At 39.2% G+C, this 24,926-nt stretch overlaps 2 protein-coding genes across 4 annotated transcripts; one reads left to right on the top strand and one right to left on the bottom strand.

Moving 5' to 3' along the window:
* The first annotated feature begins 1,987 nt into the window (after positions 1-1,987).
* On the top strand, positions 1,988-9,080 carry LOC135631498 (exocyst complex component EXO70A1-like). Of its 2 annotated transcripts, XM_065139223.1 has the most exons (12): positions 1,988-2,221; positions 2,294-2,389; positions 3,184-3,389; positions 3,592-3,849; positions 4,097-4,235; positions 4,310-4,522; positions 5,044-5,249; positions 6,034-6,234; positions 6,318-6,417; positions 7,206-7,315; positions 7,395-7,541; positions 8,730-9,080. In XM_065139223.1, the coding sequence occupies exons 1-12, from the start codon at positions 2,063-2,065 to the stop codon at positions 8,845-8,847; spliced, it is 1,953 nt and encodes a 650-aa protein (XP_064995295.1). In that variant the 5' UTR covers positions 1,988-2,062; the 3' UTR covers positions 8,848-9,080. The 2 variants fall into 2 exon arrangements, 1 of the variants encoding a protein (XP_064995295.1); XR_010494398.1 differs by lacking the exon at positions 7,206-7,315 and having other exon boundaries at positions 8,730-8,869.
* Positions 9,081-14,522: 5,442 nt separating this feature from the next.
* Positions 14,523-18,742, bottom strand: LOC135631297 (protein SMAX1-LIKE 3-like). 2 transcript variants are annotated; one of them, XM_065138850.1, is made up of 4 exons: positions 18,645-18,742; positions 16,121-17,670; positions 15,903-15,984; positions 14,523-15,812 (listed from the first exon to the last, which is right to left on the bottom strand). In XM_065138850.1, exons 2-4 carry the CDS (start codon positions 17,239-17,241, stop codon positions 14,739-14,741), a joined length of 2,277 nt encoding a protein of 758 aa, XP_064994922.1. In that variant the 5' UTR covers positions 17,242-17,670; positions 18,645-18,742; the 3' UTR covers positions 14,523-14,738. The 2 variants fall into 2 exon arrangements, with proteins under 2 accessions (XP_064994922.1, XP_064994923.1); XM_065138851.1 differs by having other exon boundaries at positions 15,903-15,981.
* Between the last annotated feature and the right edge of the window lie 6,184 nt (positions 18,743-24,926).

Below are 24,926 nucleotides of genomic sequence, written 5' to 3'. Positions count from 1 at the left end.
AATATTATCTTAGGAAAGGATCCTATAAATATTTTCATAAAGAGGGACAATGATCGATCATTAATCTACAATCTTCTTGCATTTTCTTTGATTTCAAGCTCTCGAAGCTTTACTTGCTGTTTACCAAAACACAAACAAAATTAAATGACATAGTATTAGCTCAGTGACCGCATGAGACGCAACCAAGTCCCACTCCATAATTCAACATACATTACTTGACAATATCAATCATTAGATCATCCAAATGTTGGCGAAACTTGTTGCTTACAAACCATCATGTTGTCATGCATGTCTTGTGAACACAATGTCTCATCTGTGATAGTTTCAGATCACATGAGAAGACATGGCCAATGTTTTGCAGCCACATTTGACAGTATTCGTGCTCTCTTTATCTTCCAAAGTCAACTTAGACACACTGCTTTTAATTTCTATTTTATGCAAATATTCGCCCGGAGAAGAAGACAGAGCTCGGTCACGTCGACTGGTCGTCGAAGAACAGCCACAGCTCAATCGACGCTGTCGCGGTGGTAGGTGATGCCGGCGGCGGTGGTGATAGGTTCCTTCACGATCTCAAGTGATATATATGTCCCACCCATGCAAACGCTGCTTTCTTCCTTCTCCGCCTTTGCCGTTCTCTGTTAGATTTGATGAGTGCAAGACGAGGGCCATTCCGTGGTCACCTAAGGTTTAAACCTCTACGTTAGGCCCGAGCATTTTGACCGCTGCTAGTGGAACTTCAATGCCGGATCTCAATATAGTCACCATCGGTGTACAGTAGTCTAATGATATCTGTAATAGCAGAGAAATTTAGGTTCATCAGCGATTCATTCAGAGTCCACAAGGGGTAGCGGTCAGCCCCAGTGACGGCGGATCATCTCCACGCCGGCGTTCATCACGCCTTGCTTCTCTCCTTCTGATGCTGTTCCATTCTACCTCACTGCCTTCGGAGTCCAGACGAAGACCGTTTTGGTACATTCAAAGCAATTCTAGATGGGCTGACGATCGAATAGCCATCGTCATCGCCAACTTCTTGTCAGCAGCATGTTGCGATCGATCTAAATATAACCACACCATGATGTTTCAGGTCATCGGTTGAAGTTTTTTCTGTAACCGTGTGGAAGGATCCAATTTATCCCCACACCACCTATCATGAGAATTGTCTTCCATTGGAATTCAAGTTTTGCTCAGATCTCATAGCCGAAGCAGAAGGTCAAGCAAAACCTGCAGCCTCTTCTTGTTCTGTGTGGAAAGAAACCGAGGGAGAAAGGTCAGCTGTGGGGTTAGCTGGACATGGAAGAAGTGGAAGAAACATGATCAAAGAATGCCAGTTCACAGCATGTACTTTTTATTCGAGTCTTGAGAGGAATCTGATTCAGATCAGTCCAAATCTGCAACATGAATTCTTAAGTAATAGGATTTGACCTCACACATATATCAATCGCGATCTCGAGCTAATGTTGACTTTCTCACATGCTTCTCTGCACCTCGTCTTAAAAGTCCAAGATGACAAATCAAACGGCCAATATCCAGCCGCGTGTCAATCTAGAGTCTGCAAAGGGTTCTTTTACACATATATCCTTTCACAGTATAAATATATTATATATATATATGCCTCAAATACTTGTATATGTAAAAAAAAAGGATTATTAATCTTATTATAAGTAACTAATTTGTGTTAGAAATATAAAATTAAATTATCTAAAATTCTTTTTCTAATTTCATTGAGTATCTTTTTCCTCTTTTTTATTTTCATTTTAAGGAGCATTTCAAGATAATATTGAAGACTGTCTGATAAAAAAAGTCACTAAATCTGATGGATATTAATGTCAAATTGAAGACAATGTTATTATATTAACAATCAAATCAAATAAAGGATATAAAAATGATTAGAAAAGCAAAATAAAAAACCTTGCAGGGGCGTAAACGTAAATTGCGAGAATTCAAGGACAACGAGGACGCGACTCCTTCCCTCCTTCAACAAGGCGTCTCGGCTACCGACCCCATCAAGCAATCCATCCATCCATCGCCGAGCGGGCGAGGAGACACGAGGAGATCGCCGTCGATGGGGGCTCCGCAGGCGATCGAGATCCTGACGCAGAGGGCGAGCGTGCTGCGGGAATCGCTGCAGCGGAGTCGATCCAATACGGAGAGCATGGTCGCCATGCTCGGCTCCTTCGACCACCGCCTCTCCGCCCTCGAATCCGCCATGCGCCCCACCCAGGTTCATCTTCCTATCCCTTCGAACTTGAAATGCTCTGGATTATGCATCGGATCTTTGATCGGTTGGTTGCAGGTGAGGACGCGTGCCATCAGGACGGCTCATCAGAACATCGAGAACACATTGAAGGCGACGGCGGTCGTATTGACGCATTTTGATCTCCTGCGGCAGGTTCGACAGCTCATCCACATGTTTAGCATGTTTGTGCTTTTCTCTTCTCTCTGACTTGTGACATGGAGTTCGTTTCTTCTTCGCCCTTTTGTTTGATTTGACTTAAAGTATGCTTATAATGGGTTGGCATTTCCAATTCATGTGTTCTAGTGTGTAATGCCATAGTTCATGAATTTACGGTTGCTTCCAAGATGTAATTTTGGAAACTCAAATTAAACTGAGGAATTTATGAGAGAGAGAGAGAGAGAGAGAGAGAGAGAGAGAGAGAGAGAGAGTGTTCAATGTTAGATAGAACACTTACTCTATAATCATGCATGATTTTATGTGTAATTGGTATTTTTATATGTGATAACACCTAGAAGCTTGACTGAATAGTTGATAGTTAGAGCTCTTGGTGACTTAAAGTGTGCTTTTAATTGGTTGGGATTTCCAATTCATGTGTTCTCGTGTGTAATGCCATAGCCCATGAATTTATGGTTGCTTCCAAGACGTAATTTTGGAAACTCAGATTAAAATGAGGAAATTATGAGAGTGAGAAAGAGTATTCAATGTTAAATAGAGCACTTACTTTATAATAATGCATGATTTTATCTGTAATTGGTATTTTTATATTTGATGATACCTAGAACCTTGATTGAATAGTTGATTGTTCACTTGGTGAGAAACCAATTCCCCTGCTTGCCAGTGCTTTAATCTAGTAACTAATATCATTCTGGAAAAGATAACTGACTGCTCTGTTTCTTGGCACATTTAAATCTGTCCATGTTTCTGATTTAGTAATCTTGCTTGTGAAGGCTGAGGTTGCGATACTGAAGGGACCAGATGAGGATCTAGAAAGTTTTCTTGATGCAGTTGATCTGTTGAAATGCAACATCAGGTTTTTTAGCACAAACAAAATCTCCACGAGTGAATATGGTTTGTTAAACCATGCAAATAATCTGCTATCTAAGGCAGTTGTAAAGCTGAGGGATGAATTTAGGCAACTATTAGCTACTTACAGGTATCTTTTTGCAGATTATTCTTCTCGCTGTCTCTTTTCTCACAATGTTGCAGATGCTTTCAAGTTTCAACGAACAGTAACAATTATCTAAATAAATATATGATCTGAATTACAATGAACATATAATTCAAGTTTTGCATCCATGTCCAGAAAATTGCAGTTGCCATTGTGTCCTAAGTTGAGTTTATTTGTTTTGTTGCAGCAAACCAATTGATCTTGAATTTATTGCCAATTTTCCTCCCAACTCCTTGCGATCACTATCTCAAACAACTGGAAGCCAATCCGATAGTGGCAACCATGTGCCCGCCAACAATCATTCTGAGCATCAAGGCAGGAGCTTGGAAACTCCTGTGTACAAGACACCAACTCTCATGCCTCCTAGGATCCTACCTTTGCTTCATAATTTAGCTGAACAGCTGGTCCAAGCTGGATACCAACAACAGTGCTCAAGGATTTACAGGTACGGTCACTGGAGTTCTTCAAAACAAGGTTATGTGCCCAACTGTTTATACTTTCAACTGGTTTTCAGTTTACTGCAGAAATTAGAAAGTTCACTAATCAAATCATTGAAAGAATGATAAGTTCTAGTGATGCATGTATTTCTGTTTTTCACATTTGCACTGTTTCTGTAGCCTTCCTCCTGTCTGGAAGTTTATTAACCATTTTACTATGATTTACTTATATCAAGTTTGTCATATTCCATTTAGTGATGTTCGTGCTTCAGCACTAGAATCAAGCCTTCAAAAACTTGGAGTTGATGCGCTCACCAAAGATGATGTGCAGAAGATGGAGTGGGATACTTTAGAAACCAAGATTCAGGACTGGGTTCACCTTATGCAGATCGCGGTAAGGATATGAATAAATTTTCTAGGCACATGTGACTTATTCTTTTCCAATCTGTTTGATTTTGTGTTGAACAGGTAAACCTTCTGTTTGCTGAAGAGCGAAAGATTTGTGACCAGATTTTTTATGGTGTTACTTTTAATAAGGATCTGTGTTTTGCTGAAGTAACAGTAAACAGTGTATCAATGCTATTAAGTTTTGGAGATTCTGTTGCCAAAAGTAAAAGGTCTCCAGAAAAGATATTTCCGCTTCTAGACATGTATGAAGTGTTGCATGAACTTCAACCAGAGGTATACAATTGAAACAGCTATTTACAAAGTCCTATAAGCATTTACTGGGACCTTAGAGCTAAAGAAGATGTTAAAATATTGTCGTTTGTTTAGATATTACCTATTTGAATCATATAGTTGACATGGCGAAGCAAATATTTTATTACTCATATTTATCTGGAGCATATATCCAAGTCAAGATTTTGGACTTGTTGTTTGCATTAAAGAATGTGAATGTTTGACCAGAAAGTTGCCTAATTAATTGTCCAACCTGGTTCTTAAATTGTATTCTCGTTCTTATTCTGTAGAGCTTAGACTATGCCTGATCTATGTAGAATGAAAGATATCTATAAAAGTTCATCCTTGGTTTATAGCCTGGCATCAGCCGCCTAGGTACCTCATTAGATATTCACCCACTCATTGTCTGTTTCTATGCACATTAGCATGTTTTTTTTTTTAAATCATTCACATGATATATTTGTTGATTTTCCTACCTATGACTATGAAATTACGTTAATGTTCACTTTCTAGTGTTTCATCAGATTGCGAGAATTTTCGAAGGCAAGGCTTGTTCTGAGATTCAACAATCCACATTGACTTTAGCAAAGCACTTAGCTCATGCTGTGAAAGGGACATTTCTTAATTTTGAGGAGATAATAGAAAAGGATTCCACAAAAACAATGGTCGCTGATGGAACTGTCCACCCTCTGAGCAGCTATGTTATCAACTACATGAAATTTTTATTTGAGTTAGTGCTTATTCTTCCTTTATTCTACCTTAATATATCAAATTGATTTGGCATTCATTCAAGCAATTCTCTAATATTTCCTTGTGCTGATCATTTTTGGCTATTCTGTCCTCATCAACTATTTCTATAGCTTTTGTTGTCTATTTAAAATACTTTCTTCTGAAATTCCAGTTTGGCCTTGTGAGTGCATGATCAAAGTCAGACACAAAAAATTTTTCATCTAGGGTGATCTGATGGTTATATTGTTTCTTTTTTTATTCATCGTGTGATTGGGAAACCTGTATTTTGGTGTATTACCACTGATTGAGCTTATTATTGATTAAATTACAATAAGAAGTTTTTGTATTGATGCATAGATCCGGAAGGTTTTTGCTCTCTTAAGATATTCTTTCTTTGTTTCCATGGCTATCATTTACAAGATTTGCTAAGAAGATCGACGAGTTACAGATCTACATATACCATATTTGTTTTATTGTCACATTAGCTTTCATTCTTATTGATTCTAAGACTACCATGAAAGTATTTATCTCTTCTATCTTGTGCCAGCTTTTTCATTTTGGTTCTAATTTGTATATAGTATCTCTCCAAGTTCTTTCGTGATTCTGTTCATCTATTGGAAGTTATTTCTGATGGACATATTTGTTACCTGGGGCTGAACTTTTGTGTGAATTTTTGGACTGTGCATACTTTGTCATGAAACTTTTTGTAATCTGTTGGTAATAACTGAGTTTTAGTTTGCATGTGAAGAAAATTTCTGATGCACATATGCATTTGATATATGCAGCTACCGATTAACAATAGAGCGTATTTTGCAAGAGGTGGAAATTGGGAATAAAACAGATTCTCAACTTGCAATCATGACAATGCGGATTATGCAATCTCTTCAGAATAATCTAGATGGAAAATCTAAGCAGTACAAGGATCCTGCATTAACTTATCTATTTCTTATGAATAACATACATTATATGGTGAGATCTCTTAGCAGGTATGGAGATAAAAAATTCAAACTTCAAACATTTACAAAATATGAAAGAGTAGATAGAATAATGTTTTTTTTGTTGTTGTAAGATCAGAAGCAAAGGATTTACTGGGTGATGACTGGGTTCAAATACACCGAAGGATCGTGCAGCAAAATGCAAACCAATACAAAAGAGTTGCTTGGGCAAAGGTTTGTCTGTTAAAGGACTGGTTCTACTCAATTGGTATTATTTATGTACTGTACTCAGGCTATTGCTGTCAAGATGAATTACATGATAGTCAATTATCATAATGTTTCATCATTTGAGAATTATCTTTTGAGTTCCCTTTATAGCCGATTCCTAGACCAGCTGCTGCAGGATCAAAACTTAGTTTAGTGGCTGCATGCTGTTCATGTCTTCATGACTCATGGTATCACACAAATTGCATGCATTGGTACCTATATCTGAATACTGGCCCCTGAATAACTAACTTGCTGTAGCAATGAGGATAGTATGCAGAGCCTCCCCAACTTGTAGCACATTTTATTGAGTACCAATAAATAAATCAGACAGACTCAATAAAATGCATCAAACAGAATGGCATCTGCCATTAAAAGGATATTATTAACAAATAATTGAAGCAGATTTTACTAGTGGCACCTCTAGATGCAGTTGAAAAGTTAAACATTGGAGAAAAGCAGTAATTATAACTTATAAGACCAACCTACTGCTCAGATAACAAATCAAAACAGCAACTTTGGCTTATTAAGGATGCCTGTTGTTTAAGTAAATTGATACAGAGCCAAAGGCTCCATCATAAAAAGAAAAGAATTTAAGAAATGCAAAGATAGGTAGAGAAGAGAGCAAAAGGGGAAAAAACGACAAATGAAACTACAAGGAGAAATGTTGTATGTCAGTTGTAGGTCCAACTTCAAAGTGCACTCAATCAGACTTGTCTTTGGGAACCTAACTGATTACTGTTCCATATATTCTCTAGATTCTGCAAACCCTTTCTGGTCAAGGTTTGAGTTCACTTGGTAGTAGTTCTTCTTTGGGAGCTGAAGGAGGTAACAGCAGTGGAGTGTCAAGAGCATCAGTAAAAGAGCGGTCCGGATCACTTACAGATCGCTTTTTAGTACCAATTTACAAATGCGTTGGAAACTCAGCTCCCCTTTTCCTTCATCAGGTTCAAGTCCTTCAACACGCAGTTTGAGGAGCTTCATCAGAGGCAATCACAATGGGTTGTACCTGACCCTGAGCTTCGTGAGTATCTGAGGCTTGCAATTGCTGAAGTCCTATTGCCAGCATACAGATCTTTCATAAAACGTTTTGGGTATGTTCCTCTAAATCCTTAATTTTGTACTTTCATCAAACATCTTCTGAATCTTTAGCTGTTTTCTTAAAGAATCTTAGGATCTTTTTCATACATTCAGATTCTAAATCTATGGTTGTACCTGCTAATTATTAAAGTGAAATTAAATGTCTGTTCAGATTTGTTGTTTCAGATTAATGTTAAATTAGATGCTGCTCCATAAGCCTATCATTAGCAGAACAATAGTTTGATCCTTTTTATTTTCAGGACAAAAAAGGTTAGTTTTACAGATTTCTTGAGAGTGCCCGGGGGAAAAGTAGAAAAATAAATTAAAAAAAACAGCTTTTTTTTGGAAAAAAAAAGTAAATTGATTTTGAAGCAGACGACGGGTAATTGGTGCCGATCTCTTGGTCAGACCAGTAAATACTAGATGGTACAAACTGGTCTGATCGGTTTCTAAAATGTTTGTTTGGAAATGGTTCTTTAATCACTTAGCCATCTCCTACTGCCTACGCCTCTGTTGCTACTACACACCACCTATTTCCAAGTCCCTTTGCTTCTTGAACTTCAAGCAACTTTGCCTCTCCTATACTGGAGCTATAGTTAAATAAGGGAGAATAAGCAAAATAGAAGGTTAACCTTTAGTTGGGAGTCGTAACTAGTTTGTACAGAGGAGAGGATGATAGGCGGCAATGGTGGAAAACCTGAACCATTCATCTTCACCACTTGAATGGATCAGATATGTGATGGAATAGGGGCTGAGCTGACTTGCCAAACTTCACTCAGTTCACTGTCTACATGTATTTAAGTTCATGTGGGGTTACTACTGGCATGACCGACTTGTGAATCCGCCTTACTGACCTAAAATTGGGCCCCTAACACCTTGATGTGAGGTCCAACCAGGTTAGGCTTAACAAGTATCACACAGTTAATGACTCATCACACTAATGGTCTATATGGCATCATCCACGTAGAGGATTATATCCAACCAGTATCAGGCTTCATATTTTAGATCACTACTTTTAATTCGTCAATGGCGATAGATAAAGTTACCACTGAGTTAGAGGTTTGAGTTGGAATGTCTTAGTAACCAACCATCAGTTTGTTGCTCGTTAAATACCATTCATGTTAGTTTCTTAAAACCGCACACACTTTTGATCTTACGCTTCGCTTTGTTATTGTTCTGAGACCACCGCCATATACATTCAGGTTACTAGTTGAGAATAGCAGCAAGCCTCAGAAGTACATCAGATACACTCCAGAAGATGTTGAACAATTGTTAGATGGGTTCTTCCAGGGAAACACAGTGGGGGAACCAAAGCGTTGAGAGTTGAACGGAAATGGAGCTGTGTAATCTGTGTAAGGAAAGATAGAAGAAGATTTTGGGTAGCATATGTGGCTGCTGGCTGTTGTTTTCCTTTTTCTATAATTTAAAAGTCTCTTCTGAGACATCCAGTGAATTAGAGAGAAAATTAGCATGACTTGTTAGATGACATGCGCAAATCAAGAAATAATCCTCTTTCCATTCATTTGAGTATGGAATGGAGAGGTTTAGTTACATTCATTTGAGTATGAGAGGTGAAGTTGAAGGCTTAATGGTTAGATTCATTTGAGTATGGAGAGGTTTATATTTCTTCCTCAGTTTGTTGTGGTTGTCTACATCAACACATACATATGAATCTGACCAGAATTCATTAGTCTTCTGACCAGAATTCATTGGTTCAGAGATGCCAAACAACAGGAACATGGCCTTCCATTTGTAGTCCCATCGAGTTATATATAGTGTGCACTCGTAATAATAGGTATGCTATTGCTATGCCCACTGAACCATAGCTTGGAATTGGCATGATGACACGGTGGTATACTAGTATTCATCGAGTTGATGAAACCCACCCAGTGCAGCAGCAGCAGCAGCAGCAGCAGGTTTCCACCATCTGAACAAGCTCTCTTTCTAAGAGTCAGACAAGTTTCGTCCCCAAATCCTGTCTCATCAGACCTTTACCTTTCTTCTCTTCCACAAAGCAAGGTCTCGGCCTATGCCCACCCACCATCTGTTTGTCTTGTGTTCATCACCATCCTCTCTCAGCTCCCAAACCAATCTCCCTGGATCATGGATCATTCTGCTGCTGCCCTTCCTCTTAGTGAGGAGCCTCCCACCAGCCTAACAAGTAAAATAATGCTCCACTAAAAGCTGCCATGTGTTTGGCCGTCAAGAATCAATTCATTCTATGGATTGGTGGATCAGTCAAACTATTTACGGTGATTTATGAGTTTTTATCCATAAAAATACTCTAAGATTGGTTCAAAAACATTATATATCGATATTATTTTATCTCAAAACATTCACATTAAGTCTTGACAAATTGTGGGTTAAATTTAAACTGTTTTACCGGATTAGATATTATTGATCTAATTTTTAATGATATATTTTCAACGACATCACAAAATTACCGTAAAAATAATTTTAAAAAACTATAAATATCATATTTTTGATTAAAAATTCAACCTACTTTATTTTATGAGCCAGTCCAAGTGTTTACAATACATACCATATGCATAATTACACCATAATGTCATTTGTCATTGATTTCAAAAAAGTGATCAAAATATATCATTATAGTGTTTTTTTTAAAAGTCATTAAAATGTGTTACAATATAAAAACAACATAAAGATATCCTAAAACCTTAAATTTCATCATTCTTTCGTTCATTCATACATAATTGTACTATACATTATTTGCACCATAAATTCTAAAAAAAGTGATTAAAATAAATAATTATAATGTTTTTTTGAAGTCTTTATGGTGTTTTTATTTGTAATCATAAAACACTATAATGGTAACATAAAAACACTACAGAGACTTCGTTTCGGTAATTTAACCTATAACCTATAAAGACTTTATGTTTTGAAACAAAAATAGTATATATATATATATATATATATATATATATATATATATATATATATATATATATATATATATATATATATATATATATATATATATATTTGGAACCCGTCAAGACTTAATACGAATGATCTGAAACAAAATGATATCAATATACACTTCCTCCATAACTATATAGTGTTTTTGAACTAATCTTATAGTATTTTTTTATTATATAATATTTTTCAATTAAAATTATAATATTTTTGTGGATAAAAACTCATAAAACACTGAAAAACATGATAGCTTTTGGAATGAGCGAAAAAACAAAATGACAGATTTTGGAATGGGTAGAAAAAAACATGACAGTTTTTGGAGGAATATTTTTGTATATGGGATGACTAGTTGAAAAAAATAAAAAATGAGGGTATCATCCGAGAAATACCCAAAAAAAAAGAGGGTGTTTTATAAGACAATCACCCTATATATAAAATAATTTTTTTTGTCAATATTAACTTTATAAATTTCTCTAGTATATTAAGGGTTTATATAATTTACATGTGTATATCATGTCATATATATTTGTTGATTATTCTGATTATGGTTATATTTACGTTATGATAATGTGTCTCATATTTTTATTATTTTTAAATTTAATCAAACAAATGTTGTTCATAATTAAATTGTTAGATTATGTGGTTCTATTTAATTAGGTAAGATATATTCTAAATATGATTGGATTTTGATTATGATTATTGGTCAATAGAAAAGAAGTTCATGCTATAGGATTCCTTAGGAGATAATGGAGAAACTCTCCTAATAACTTATTCTAGACCTTCTGCTCTTGTCTATAAATATACATGATTTTTATGAGCTAAAAATAAGCATCTAAATATAGTTATGAGATTAAAGTTATTTCTCTTAATATCTCGAATATATCAATCTAGTAAAAAGATAGGAAAAGATTAATATTAAAACTTGTTGTAAAAGCTGATGTGCTGTGAGAGAGAGAGAGAGAGAGAGAGAGAGGGAGAGATGATACGAGATATAAAGAATCATGTCCTTTTTTGTGGTGGCTCATCATTCATGGTGGGAGAGAAAAGTGTTAGAGAAGGAATCAACCCAACGAGGATGAACACCTAATTAGCCTTTGCAAAGTTCGAGGATGTTAGTCCTCGTGACTTTCTTTCTCATCTCATTCATAATATTATTCATACCCTTCTTTAACTTTTATTTCAGTGATCAGCCAATTTGGTCCATTGCTGGTAACACCACCACCATTACAAGTTGGTCCGATGCAATTAATTTACTCGATCCAAGGAATATGAATGCAGTGGACTTCCACAAGGCTGTGACTTGGAAAGAGAACATGTCTTGCGAAAGCTTAACATCAGGAGAGGAGAGTGTTTGTGTTGGAGGATGATGGGATCTGTGCACTTATTGTTTGCAGACTTGACACCAATAACATGTAGTTAGGTGTCTGTAGTCCTGTAAATGCTTGCTAGCTATGGTATCAAAGAGCTTGAAATGGTCAAAGGAATCATGGCAGAACGCATAAATAAACTTAATCTACTCTCTTGTATTTGGTATTTGTAAAACAAATCATGATAATGAACTGAACATAATCACATTTTAGAATTCGATTTAGATTTATGACGGTCGATATAATCTTACGTCATACGAGTCTAGTTAATTATTTTGAGTTAGGCTCATCAAATTAACGAGTTAATTATTGGATCGTATACAAATAATATTACGACGAATCTATTACCGGATACGACGAGGATCCAAAAATTTAGTGAATAAACCAAAGTTACGCTAAATTCTAGGTCAAGTTTAGGTCCGAACTAAAAACTCAATGATGAGTCTATTAACATGATTTAGGCTTAATTATTTTGGACTATATAATTTAAGATTACTAAGTTAGTGGATCAATCATCCCATCGAGTAAACCTTAAGATTCTTCGGTCGAGGCCTAAGGATGGATTAGGAACTAATTAACCTAGAGTAAATAATAATCAAGAGGTTCTAAATTTAGGTAACAATTCTGTAGGAATTAACAGGTGCTGCTTTCGGCTTTGTAACTAAGAAAGTATCTTCTTGTGCATTGGTAACTCATTTCATGCTTTTGCTACTATACTATAATGCAGTAATGTATGTTATCCATTATGACAAGATGGCAGACACAATGGTGATGACTGCACTACTGTGGTGGTGATATGCCACAGAATAATTAACTTGAGCTGATGACTTTGACTTCCTTAGACTCATATGTTACAGTCTTTTCTTTTACTTGCTACTACAACCTTCTTCTTTAGAGAAGAATATTATTTATGATGAGACAAGAAACTTTGCATAGTTTTATGGTATTGTCAATATTTTAGGTCAATCAAGTTAAGTCAATCAGACTTGCCGTAATACCATAAGCTAGAGGTAAGAATATTTTTTGAATTATTCTTTATTCCGTACATATTCATCTCAAGAGTCACTCAAGTATTATTCAAGATTTGAAATCTTACTTTTAGTTCTCAAACTAGATCTCTTATTGACTTTGAGCGACATAAACGATCTCGTTAGACACCCTTCGATGCTAGTTTTTTCAGATGATGTTGAAAGTGTATGATGAGATCGTCTTAACGCTTAAGTCAAGTAGCATGAATTTATCTCGAAGAAGTCGGTTTGAGGAAACATTCAGCCTCGTAAAGATTTGAGTTTTTAAAATAATTCAACTTCATAACATTGAATCAGTTTTAATCCACTAAAAATAATTTCTTTATTGGAATCCTATTACAACCTTTTGCTTCTTCTTCTTCTCCTCCTCAAAATATATTGTTTATGTTCACACAAAAAAAAAGGAATTAGGTAGCTTATGCAGATATGGCTAGGTTTACTTGACTTTTAACATGAGATGCTTTGATAAGACTGCATTCGTTAGATGCTAATCTTTCTTGAGAGGCACACACGACAGGTTCTCTCCTTGCAACTGGGTTTTGTGTGGGGTTGAGAGAGAGAGAGAGAGAGAGAGAGAGAGAGAGAGAGAGAGAGCTTTTTAGGATTCTGAGCTAACAAAAACTTTAAGGTCTAAAAGACTGGGATGCTTAGCTTTATCTTGCATTAATATTTTGACCCCACTACTTTTGATAGTCTACAAAGCTGGTTTGTGAAATCTAAAGCAGAGAAAAAGGGATTCCTTTCCAAGTTTCATCACCCCGCATAAAAAGCAGTGCCCTTTTGATAATTCTCAAGTGAGTTTCCATGCTTTTGCTGCCAAAGTGATCAACCTCTCCCTCCCTTTGCATAATTCTCAAGTCATGCCTCCTCCTCCTGCACTCTGTCCTTTCTTCATCACCTCAGTGCAGTTTCTACCTCTCCTAAGTTGACAAGCCTTATCGTGATTATGATACGTATATTAAACCACGATCATGCTCCAATCAATCGACTAGTTTTTTTGTCTGCTACACACACCATACACCTCTTGACTAAATCGATTCTCTCTGTGCATTCCGATGTTGTCATAGGTGATAGATAGCAACTCCCATGATGTCAGGATCAAAGTAATGGATGGATCCTACAAGGAAAGTAGTGACAATACTCTTTAGCGTTAGTGCCAATTAGTGATCAATCCAAATAAAAGTGACTGCACGCACTATGTGCAAAGACAAAGACACGGAAAAGTGGAGGTTGCCATTATCTTAAACCTGTGGGGAGTGCTTGTTCTCCTGCAGAAAGGGAGGAAACTCGGGTGATGGAAACAGGCCGAATGTGCTATTATATCATGCAGAAGAAAATTTTCCGTGTCCTCTTCATGATGAAAACGGGTTTGGAAGAAGATGCAGCAGGAAGGAACCACAAGCACATCGTTAGTGTGTTCCTCCATTGCTGAAATGATGTACCCGTCATGATGTGCCCACTATGGAAACAACTTTGATCGATGTTGCCCAATGAGTTCCTGAGAGTGTGATCAAATATTCCAATGAGTTGATCCGATAAAGTGGTTCTCTGTTCCGGCAAATCTAACACAGGGGAAGGAGAGAATTTGTTCATCTTCCGTCATCGATCGTGCCGCACAACAACATTAATTTGTTTCTCAGTGCAGCAAATGAAAGGAAGACCGGAAAAAGTTCCCTTAGCTGATTCATGAATAGATTTGAGAGATGAAAAGAGGTACAGCAATTTCATCATGTTTTAAGGAAAATTATAAGAAAGCTATAACATGCAATAACTCCATATCCCAACCCATAAACCAGTTCAATCTACAAGTGTTTTCTTCAAACTTCGCCTAAACTAACGAGATCCTCCGGAAGCTTTGGAGGATACAACATACGCTGCATTACAGGTCCTCCGGCAAATCAAAGCAGAATGCCCGATCCACCATCTCCGGAAGCCCAACGTCATCCACGCCACCATCATCATCAGAAGCACAATGATTCAAATCCAAAGGAAGATGCAGTTTCGCTTCCTTCTCATCATCACTCTTTGAGGCCTTGTACTTCGCTGGAGGATTGAAGCTTTTGCAACTGAGGATGATGATTGCATCACTTACACCGACTTCCTCACCGCCGTAACCACAAACTCTTCCTCTTTCTATCGCGGTCTTCATACCAGCTTGAGTGCGGTAATCCGCTTGCTCAGTGTCTTCGATGAAGATAACACGGTGCGGGTTCTCGTTGATTGCTTCGTACAGTCTCTCAAGATGGCCATGGCTTGCACCCTCTCTCAACCTTTTTTTGGAGTTTGAACGAGGTGATGAAATGCTGCTGAGACCAATCGAAACGAAGTTAGTCTTAGAGCAGAAAATGAGGCTTGCAAGCTCCTTAGCTACCCTCTTCTTGGCTTCACTATCATCGCCTCGGAAGAACAGCCATGTCTCTTCCTTGTTCTCGTAATTAGACCTCGACTTCTCTTTCCTCTTCGTCATTCCTGCTCTGCATTGCAGGATGGAGCTAGCGATCTCAGGGATGATCTCCTGCTGCCATGGGACCTTCTTCTCCAACGCACTGCAAAGGATCTTTAGATTCTCGGCATTGAGCTCCTTGAACTTGGGAATATACTCCATTTCCATGGTGCTGCTTGAAGCAGAAGAGTTAGGGTTAGAGTCAAGGTTAACATAGGGTATGCTGCTTCTTGAGTCATGTTCAAAGCCTTCTTGCTCGGTGGATTCCGACGACCGCAGCTGGTAACCTTTGCATGGGTCTGTGACCTTAAGCTGTGGTAGCCAATGCTGCTGGTTCTGATGCAAGCTCGGAGGGCGTTGATCATAGGAAGAGATGGAAGAAGAAGAAGAATCACACGGAGAAGCCGAAGAGAAATTAAAGGTTAGATCAGATGGTCTGTGCTGGCTTTTGAGAGCTGAGCTACACACGGAGTTCCACCCCCTGCAGGGATCTTCCAGTATACAGAAGCTCTACAAGGAGAGTACAAGGTAAAGGTTATACCATCATTGTATCAACCCAATCCATAGGTTTTATACATCACTGAGGGTTAGTAATTTTACCTGATCATCGCTACTTCTCCTGTTCTCTTCCTTGTACTGTTGGAGCCATGAAGGTAGAGTTGGAGCTACTGCACGATGACTACTGCATAATGGAGAAAGAGAGTCAGAAAATGGAGGTTTAGATGTGTGCAATTTCCCTACGTACAAAACATTGTGTCATAAATTCAAGGATTATGAAGTTAGGTATGACCAAATGATGCAGATGAAAGCATGTTTACCTCTCACATTTGAGGCTTAATCCCAAGCTGTCAGATGGAATGGTGAGAGGCTGAAGACCCCAAAGAGTCTCCAGTGAAGGCTGTCCGATCTTACATCTCATGTAGGTCTGATATGTTGCAGTTCCCATGAGCCATAATCTCCTGCTACTGCTCTCTACCTCAACTCCCTCACAGACCAAGCTGCTGATCTCCATCACGACGTGCTCCACTGGGCAAAAAGGACTTCTTCCCTTCTCCCCGGAGCTAACCCTATACTGAGAGATCCATGTGAGGTTCCCCAGGTACAAGACAACCACTCTTCCCACACAACATCTCCTCAAGAGGCATCTCAGCTCCGCAACCTTCTGATCCACCTCCTCCCTTGACATGTGCCTAAAAGAGAAGAGTGGGAGCGTGATGAACTCTGAATTCCTTAGAGCCACAGGCACCTCTCCCCTATCAACCCTATCTATCACCCCTCTCACGACAGCATCAATGGTATCCGAGCACTCTCCCACCACCACAAGACTCCTCCTGCCCATGCTAACTAATGCTTCCACGACGCTCGCTATGTCGTCGTCCTTCACCGCGGATGCTGCAGGCTTGGTTGTGCTTGCTTGGGGAGGTGTGGCAACACAGGTCTCCGTGCAGATTGACTGCTCCACATTGTTCTTGACTTGAGTGCTGCAGAAGCCAGCCTCCCTCATGACCCTGCTCACGCTCGGGTCATCGAGGATGGAGACGACGAGCTGTTCCAGCTCGATCTTGACGGCGAGCAACGCCGGCTGCTGGGCCTCGACGCATCCGCGCCGGTGGTTGGCCTGTGCCCTCTTGAAGGCCGCCACGAGGGCGTTGGAGAGGGAGGGGAGATGGTGGCGGGCGTGGTAGGGCGCCGACGCCGGGAGGCGGTTGAGGGCGACGTTGAAGCACAGTTCCAGGGCCTTGCAGCGGAGGGGGTGAGAGTGAGAGCGGAGACAGGCGGCACGGAGGAGACCTGTGGGGGAAGACAGCATGGTATTGGCCACATGGAGGGGTGTCACCTGCGTATGGCCTCGCCGCCGGGCTAGGAATACGGCTTGCCTCACCACGCTTGCAGCCTCCGGCGTCAAGCCTTGTTGCACGCTGCAACTCCCTGTTCTCATCTTCTGCAGATTGGCCTGCGGTTGAGGTGGTGGTATCAGATAACAAGAGAAGGAACAGAGGAATGGTTTTAGGGTTTGTCCTGATTCGCCTGCAAAGGAGTTGGAAGGAGGAGGAGGAGGGAGGAAATAGGAATGGAGATGACCGCAGTCTATACAGTAGAGATGGTGGGATTCCTAGTTTATATGGAGGTGAGTGCGTGATACTGTAGCAGTACGTGAAAGCACTGCCACAACTCGGTGGACGACTAAGACGCCAGCAGCAGCCGTGGCACGATGAGGAGCAAGCCACCTCGACCAACCCCACTCCCCCACCTGTTGCCCTTCGGTTCTTCTGGTGGCGACTTGAGTTATAACTGATGCGAACTTGTGACAGAGGTTAAGTTGGTGGTGGCGGAAAGTGATTGCATGAGCCACACTTCTTTTTGCTGGCTGAGAAAGAGGAAAGTAGAGAACGTCGTCAGTATTCCTTCTTGTCATATCATCAACCAAGTTATAGTTCAAGCTGTGTACTGTAGCGAATAAATAGAACCAAGTCACTACAGTGCTGATGCACACCTTTTAAAGATGGAGATGCTGCCCTGAAATGAACAGGCAGGAATGTGCTTTCTTTTTGTGAAATGCTTTATTTGAAGAACTCATGTATTCTTATAAACAAGAACACCTAATGGAGCATTTTTCATTACGTTACCACTTACTACTGGATTCATCATGTGAAGGTAGTGCTTTAATTTTTGTTCATTCAGTCTATAGTTAATGTCTAACATCTAAGAATTTAAACTCATGTCCTGCTTTAATATCATAAATGAAAAATACATCAGTAATCACTTATCCTAAACTTAAGTAGAGAAGACATGCAAGGCTATATTCTCTTTGAACTGAACATAAAGAGGCTTGTTAAAAGAAATTAAACAGCAAAAATTATGCTAAAAAATTTGGACTACCATTGCTTTTTATCTATCTATACATGAAACAATCACTAGTTTGTGCCAATGGATTGATGATTTGGATGAGCATATGTTCTTAGTTTACTAGTCCATCTCTCTCTCTCTCTCTCCCTTCTTCATATGCAAACACCCAATCTAGTTCAGGACAAGTTTTATGCATCTGAAAACCCTATTTTCTTTAAAATAAGTGAATAGAATGAAATTCCCTAGATAGGTGGACAGGTAACTCCAGTATCTGCATACCAAAAGAACATATTTTAATTCAACAACAAGATTTATTTCGTGACTACTCTAAGAATTGCTTCTTTATATGCATGTGATAGTTCATTTCCTGATCAATGGCAGTAAAAAGATGTCTTAAGAATATAATCGTTTTAAGTCCCGGACAATTTCATGGAAAGCAGAGCTAGACCTTCACTTTGGTGTTAGGAGGGAGGGAGAGGGAAAAAGACCACACACCTTCCAAGAGATCTCCCTTCATTCCTCAATCATGTTAACTTCTCGTTTGGCACAGATAATTTCTTTGGCACCCATCACCAATCAGCCTGCATAAGAAAGAGATTGAACAGGACAAAGTAAAGATAATAAGTTCTTAATCATCTGATAAATTGATGACCCAATATGCTATTTTCTTTTATGCTCATAACAGGAAGAGAAGACTGGTGTCTCAACCACTGCTGACAAAATATCTGAATCCATTTTGTAGAACATTTTTGTTCAAAAGAATAAATTGCTACAGTCTTGTGCATGGAACAGCAAGTTAGATACAATGTTTCTCTCTGTCTCTCTCTCCTAAATGCTGAAAGATTATCTGCTGCATCTGTCTCATGCTCTCCTTTTCAAGTCAGTCTTACAGTCACAGTCACAGTCAAAAGCTTTAGTATGCTATGGCCCAAAAGACATCAAAAGGACATTATCTAATAATTAGTAAGGTAAAAGCAACCAGCAATGCCATTAAAGGCGTGCCTGAAGGAAAAAAATTATCTGTATGAATGCAGTAAAGTCCTTAGTTCTGCCTCCTTTCTCCATTTCTAAGGAAACACTGTTTGAAAGCTTGCACACCACTCAATGCACTTGATGGTTGAAAAGAAATCAAGAGGAGTACCTCTTTACCATCTTTGCTTTTGAGTAAATCACTATTAGCAAAGTAACATAAAAAAGCATTACAAGGCATTGTCTTTGCAAATTTCTGCCTCATTTTTTTGATGTGACCTTCCATTAGCATCATTGATAGCCTCGGATCTTGTGTGCCAAAGCAATTCAGGTGGCAAGAAACACAGTTCCAGACAACCTATGTAGAAAGATAAGTAGTTAATATACCAAACAATATCAATCAACCAATGGTCCTTGTGTCAAAGATACAACCAGTTTTCCTAAATGTATCACAATCCTGCAGCCCTCTCTTATCCTAAAAGGCTTATTTCATTAAATGTGGATGTCTGTAGGATTCCTTCAGTAAGGTTGTTTTCATGGAGAGGTGCTTTAGTGGCATTTGAAGAGAACAAAATACAATCAAATTAATGTATGAGGCTTCTACCAGTATAAGATTTTGAAAGAGTTAATGTACACAATCTTATTGTTGCAAACATTGCAGTTGTATCCTCAACTCCAATTCGCATCGGCCATGTCAAAAAAGACAAAATTCATATACTTGAGATCTGATTCAAATGAAACTTGCGACTCTTTATTCACTATATCAATTACATTTTAAAATCAAATGTAGCCTTGATCACTTAGCAAATGCTCGTCAAGTGAAATTATCTGCTGTCTATCACAACATTACTGGCCATTCATGGACATGGACATGGTGCCTTGGACATGAGAATCTTATCAGGGCCTAGGCTATAAATCGAGATCATAAAATGCAAAGTAAATTCTCTCTAGAGGTTTGCTTGCTCAATTACTCTCTGTACTTACAGTCGAAATCCAACAAATAAGACCATAAGCCTCTGTTGAGTATAACTCCAACATCGTGACTGCTATTAGAAGCCTAAATAAGCCCTCGGAATTGGGAAAAGGTGGTCCATCACTAGGTTGAACAGAGAAAGAAAACGTGAAAACTCTTTTAAAGCTTGAAACTTCTACGTTCATGAATGTGACAGTCTGCATCAATGAATGTAAGTTTTGGAAAACTTCACACATGAATTTAACAAACCCGAAGCATTGTTTGCAAAACTGCAAAGCTTTGATTGAACCCGTGGTGTGCTGCCCAATCAGTCCCCTGTTCACATAAGAAAACCTGTGCAGTGAACATGACAAATAATACAAGTTAAAATATCCTGGTATCATAATTTCAAAATGGTAACTTATAAATGTTACTAAGCTGCCCTGCCTGGTAACAATGAAAAATTCAGCTAGTATGATGCACAAGTCATGATACATGTAGGTATAATAATATGGCACATCAACAAGCTTAATAACAAGCAGCCAAGATACCTTGCTTGCACGAAAGCTGCAAAGTGGAGATCTGCTTTGTCTCACAATGTACTCATGCTGAAAATCTGACATGTGGCTTCTGAGTCCAGAGTGCTTCTGCTTCATTGCATAGAGCTTTTAGTATAGGGTCAAGTACTACATGTTGAACATCAACTAGCTTAATAACAAGCAGCCAAGATACCTTGCTTGGACAAAAGCTGCAAAGTGGAGATCTGCTTTATCTCATAATGAACTCATGCCCAAAATCTGACAACATGTGGTTTATGAGTCCAGAGTGCTTCTGCTTCATTGCATACAGTTTAAGCATTGGGTCAAGTACTAGATGTCTGAAGCTCAATAATGGCAAAACATTATATTACAATAAGAGAATGTTGGGTAAATGCACTAAGAGTGACAAAACTCCTAACTATTTCAGACAATGGAATGCCTTTTGCTGTAGTTGCAATTATACTGTTCCCCTGCAAGGCACTCCTTGTCGAGGGTCTGGCTTCATGGACTTCTCTCGAGGCCTCCATCCTGCAGGGCCAACCTCATCTGTGTTCTCCTGGATGTGCTGCAACGCCTGCAATATGAGGTGTATGTATAAAACTGGAAGGTATGGTTGGGCCAATTAATTTATGGAATCATCAACTGTGATTCAATCCACCTAAAATATGTTATATATTATGTATAGAATGCTGAAGAACCATAAAAGCTAGATTTAAAGATCTGCAACAATATTGCTAGCTGAAGCACATGGTGCAAGCTAGAAATCCTCTGGTTGGGTATACTTTATGATCTTCTCAGACAGATGTCCAGCTATGATAGAGCAAAACACGAGTAGAAAATCATCTAGTGAATCATAGCATAACTACATGAGTGATAATTGCGTAAGTATTTCGTCTTTTGTTACCTGAAGGGTCCTCATGGTTTCATCAACACTTTGGCCAATGACAAGGTCTAGTAATGTTTGAATGTGAAATCACTCCTTTCTTGTCAATGATCAATAGTCCCTCCAAAGCAATACATTTAATATCATACATGACAAAGTTATCTTGTATCAGTGTCATTTTTGGTCATCAATCTGACGTGGTGAATTTGACTTGACCCGACTTTCTTTTTGAATATGTTACCACCGAAGTGTCACGGACTTAGCTAGAATTGCTAAGTCGTGAGGCACCATTGCGGCAAAGTCACGAACTTAGCTGAAGTTGCCTAAGTCGTGAAGCACCCTTGCGCCAACTCCTTGGACTTAGCTGGGATTGCCTAAGTCATGAGGCGCCCTTGCGGCATATGCATCCGCAAAGGTTCAACCTAGTTGCAACCTCGTACAGGTCCTGAAAGACCTGTAAAACAAAAAATTGAATAGATTGAAAATGAGCGACGGACAAGTCTCGACGTCTCCCGGAGAGGGAAGCTTTACAAGCAATTCAGCAAGCACATTGAGTACAAGAGAGAAAAAAGAGGAAGGAGAAAAAAGACTTTAGAGGGTAGAATGAACAGTTACAAGTCCACAAACAACTGCTCACCGAGTGCCGAGCGTGAAGGCAAGTTCCCATTAAGTTAACGTGCGAACTTGTGAAGATTTTTCAACGCCCGACAATATACTGAAGCCCCATCCAGCCCTGTGCCATCCGGGAGGTTCCAGGGTGCTGAGATGGTTGACGTTTCGCGTGCAGCTGCGGCTTGCCGAAAATAAGCTGTGGCATGTGAAAACGAAGCTGTTTTGGGCAGTTCGGCTCGACGCGGCGAGCGATCGCACTGCAGCGCTGCAACCTATTCGAACATGTATTTTTATAAGCAAAAACACACAAAACTAAGGCAAAACATGTTGCCATGACTCGGTACAAGCATGCAAAAGTGACGAACAGTTCGTTGAACGAAGTTGTTGCGGGTGTATGACGACCGTTCGTGACAGAAGGCCAGATAATCTTCTTTCCAAATGTGTCATAATTGAAAACCTAATGCCCCTTGAGAATGTCTGAGCTGTATGTCTCTTTGTATCTTGCTCTCTAGAGAGTAGCATCCTCCCAAACCACATGATTCTACAAAACTACGTTGGGAGCATACTCATCAAGGTCTTTCTAATGCTTAAGTCGGTAATAAGATCAAGAAACTAAGTCCAGTTTGGAGAGTTCAAAGTGTCGATATACCTCAAGAGGCCTCCTTTTGTAGGTATAGTTGTGACATTTGAGACATTAATGGGGAATATTCCCTTTTAGATGTAATGCCGATTGGGCATGCTTAAAAAGCACTACATCATTGCATCATTAATTGGTCATGCCTAGATGGTGCCACATACTCCTTGCTGATTGCGCTCATGTGAGGCCTCGATTGGCCACCCACTTCTTAATTGTCATGCAATAACTGAACTTCATCGACCAACACTGTCCATAATTCTTTCTTGAGTGTTCTGCAATCGACCGTTCTTACCTGATATGCAGCATAAGATTCTGAAATTAATTTACTAATTCCAAATCTCCAATCCCCCTGACCTGTCGTTGTCATGCGTGATGGGAGAACTCCAGATGGGATATTTACAATATTGAGGAAAGGTTCTATGTTCCATACACTGCAAGAAGAATACCTAAATTATGGTCCACACAACAAAAGATTCATAGCCTGAAGGAAGACTTCTTTAATCTACAGGTATTGCTACCAAAAGTGCACAATGTTTGTTTAACTGGTCTTCTTATTTGTTCTTATTACCCTCGATTTGTTCTTATAACCAAAAAGTGCAGATGATGGTCTCTATGCTATCAAGTGTATAGCAGCAAAAAAAAAATCGACATGACGTACAGGTTGCGATTAATGCAATCTGTGATCTGAGTCAGAAGCATTAATATCCAACGAGAGGCAACAGATCAATGGTTCAAACACAACGACCTAGTTTCCTCTATCCCCTTCAACTTTGATACTGTTTCCCGGTCTCGATTCATGATGATTTCATGCCCCAGTGGCTGTTGTACATGATCCAAAACAATAAAATTGGATATTCAATTTCATCAGTCATTCGATTTTACATGTTGTAACCAACTAAATACGTATAACAATAGAGATTGTCAATCACAGAATCCCAAAGAAATGCTCAAAACAACAAGCACACTAAATGATGAAGGGAAAAATCGATGATCTCAAAGCTTTTAGGTCTGCTATTACCTAAACAATGCTATGCGATCTCGCATGCATCTATCGACGGTGGAAATCCTCGATGATGATCTCTGATCAGAAGCCAACAAGGTAACGCGAAGAAGAACCCATTGGAGTTAAATCCTTCTATAAGAATAGGAAGAAAGGGAGCAAGGAGCCATGGCGAGATGGAGCTCTCTCCGTCTCCTTCTCTCTCGCCTGTCGCGTCCGCTTCGCTCTGGTTTGAGATGAAGAGCAGGAATGGGTTTCAGTTTATAGGCCGAACGAACGGAAGGCGGATACGGGTATGTTTGGATGATTCAAATCTAAACCCGAATCCGTCAGATTAATTTGATCCGGAATCGAACCAAATCCGCGGCCTATTTATACTTGCGGATTTTGCCTGACAAATATTATATATATATATATATATATATATATATATATATATATATATATATACCCACACATAAATATTTTCACATAATTAGAAAATATTATATCTCCTTATTATTAATTAAATATACCTTAAAATCGAGTCCAATTTCTGAATTTAATTAAAAGGTAGATTATAAATATATGCTTTCGCATAAACAAGCTTTTATCATCGTTTCCTTTATCTTCATCTTTTGCTCTTGGAAACAGGACATCGTCTGGTCCAAGAAAGCAGACATTGAGTCCGGTCGCAGGCAAACCGAATGATCCACTCTGATCCCCTGCGATCGCAGTGGCTCCCTTCCCCACGGATTGGATCGCAAGGACTCGTTCCCGAAAGCGCGCGAATCGCTGGTTCGAACTAAGACCACTCCACGAAGAATAACAACACTCGTCCTCACCCGACCGTCCACCCGGCTTCACCTTTAGCGACTTCGCGGGGCCCACCGGGACCCAGGATGTGAAACATGTCTTACGCCAATAGAAAGACAGGTAGGTTTGCAAGCGAGGAAAACTGTTTTTTTGACAAAGTTCCCGCAGGAACCAAAAGTAGGGAAAAAGGAAAACCCATTTCCCTGTGAGTCTCTTATACACCAAAATTCGATGAGGAGTTTGTTCCACTCCATTTCATATGGACTACGACAGCCTGTCGCCTTCACAAAGATTGGCTGAGTGGTGGCGCTTCAGGGGAGCCATTTTGGAGTGTTAGTAGTGTTATTTGGCACACGCCTTCCCTCCACATGTTTATCCGAAGCCCGAACA

The sequence above is a fragment of the Musa acuminata genome, chromosome BXJ3-2 (assembly GCF_036884655.1).
Source record: "Musa acuminata AAA Group cultivar baxijiao chromosome BXJ3-2, Cavendish_Baxijiao_AAA, whole genome shotgun sequence".
Taxonomy (NCBI): Eukaryota; Viridiplantae; Streptophyta; class Magnoliopsida; order Zingiberales; family Musaceae; genus Musa; species Musa acuminata.
Note: the sequence above shows the minus strand (reverse complement) of the source record. Positions and strands in the feature narration are given on the sequence as shown.

Coding starts and splice junctions, on each gene's coding strand:
- LOC135631498 (XM_065139223.1), top strand. CDS start 2,063: ATGGGGGCTCCGCAGGCGATCGAGATCCTGACGCAGAGGGCGAGCGTG. Junction 4,523..5,043: donor TGCATGAACTTCAACCAGAG/GTATACAATTGA, acceptor GTGTTTCATCAG/ATTGCGAGAATTTTCGAAGG. Junction 6,235..6,317: donor ATGGTGAGATCTCTTAGCAG/GTATGGAGATAA, acceptor TGTTGTTGTAAG/ATCAGAAGCAAAGGATTTAC.
- LOC135631297 (XM_065138850.1), bottom strand. CDS start 17,241: ATGAGAACAGGGAGTTGCAGCGTGCAACAAGGCTTGACGCCGGAGGCT. Junction 15,985..16,120: donor TTAAGCCTCAAATGTGAGAG/GTAAACATGCTT, acceptor TCCATTATGCAG/TAGTCATCGTGCAGTAGCTC. Junction 15,813..15,902: donor GGAGAAGTAGCGATGATCAG/GTAAAATTACTA, acceptor CTCTCCTTGTAG/AGCTTCTGTATACTGGAAGA.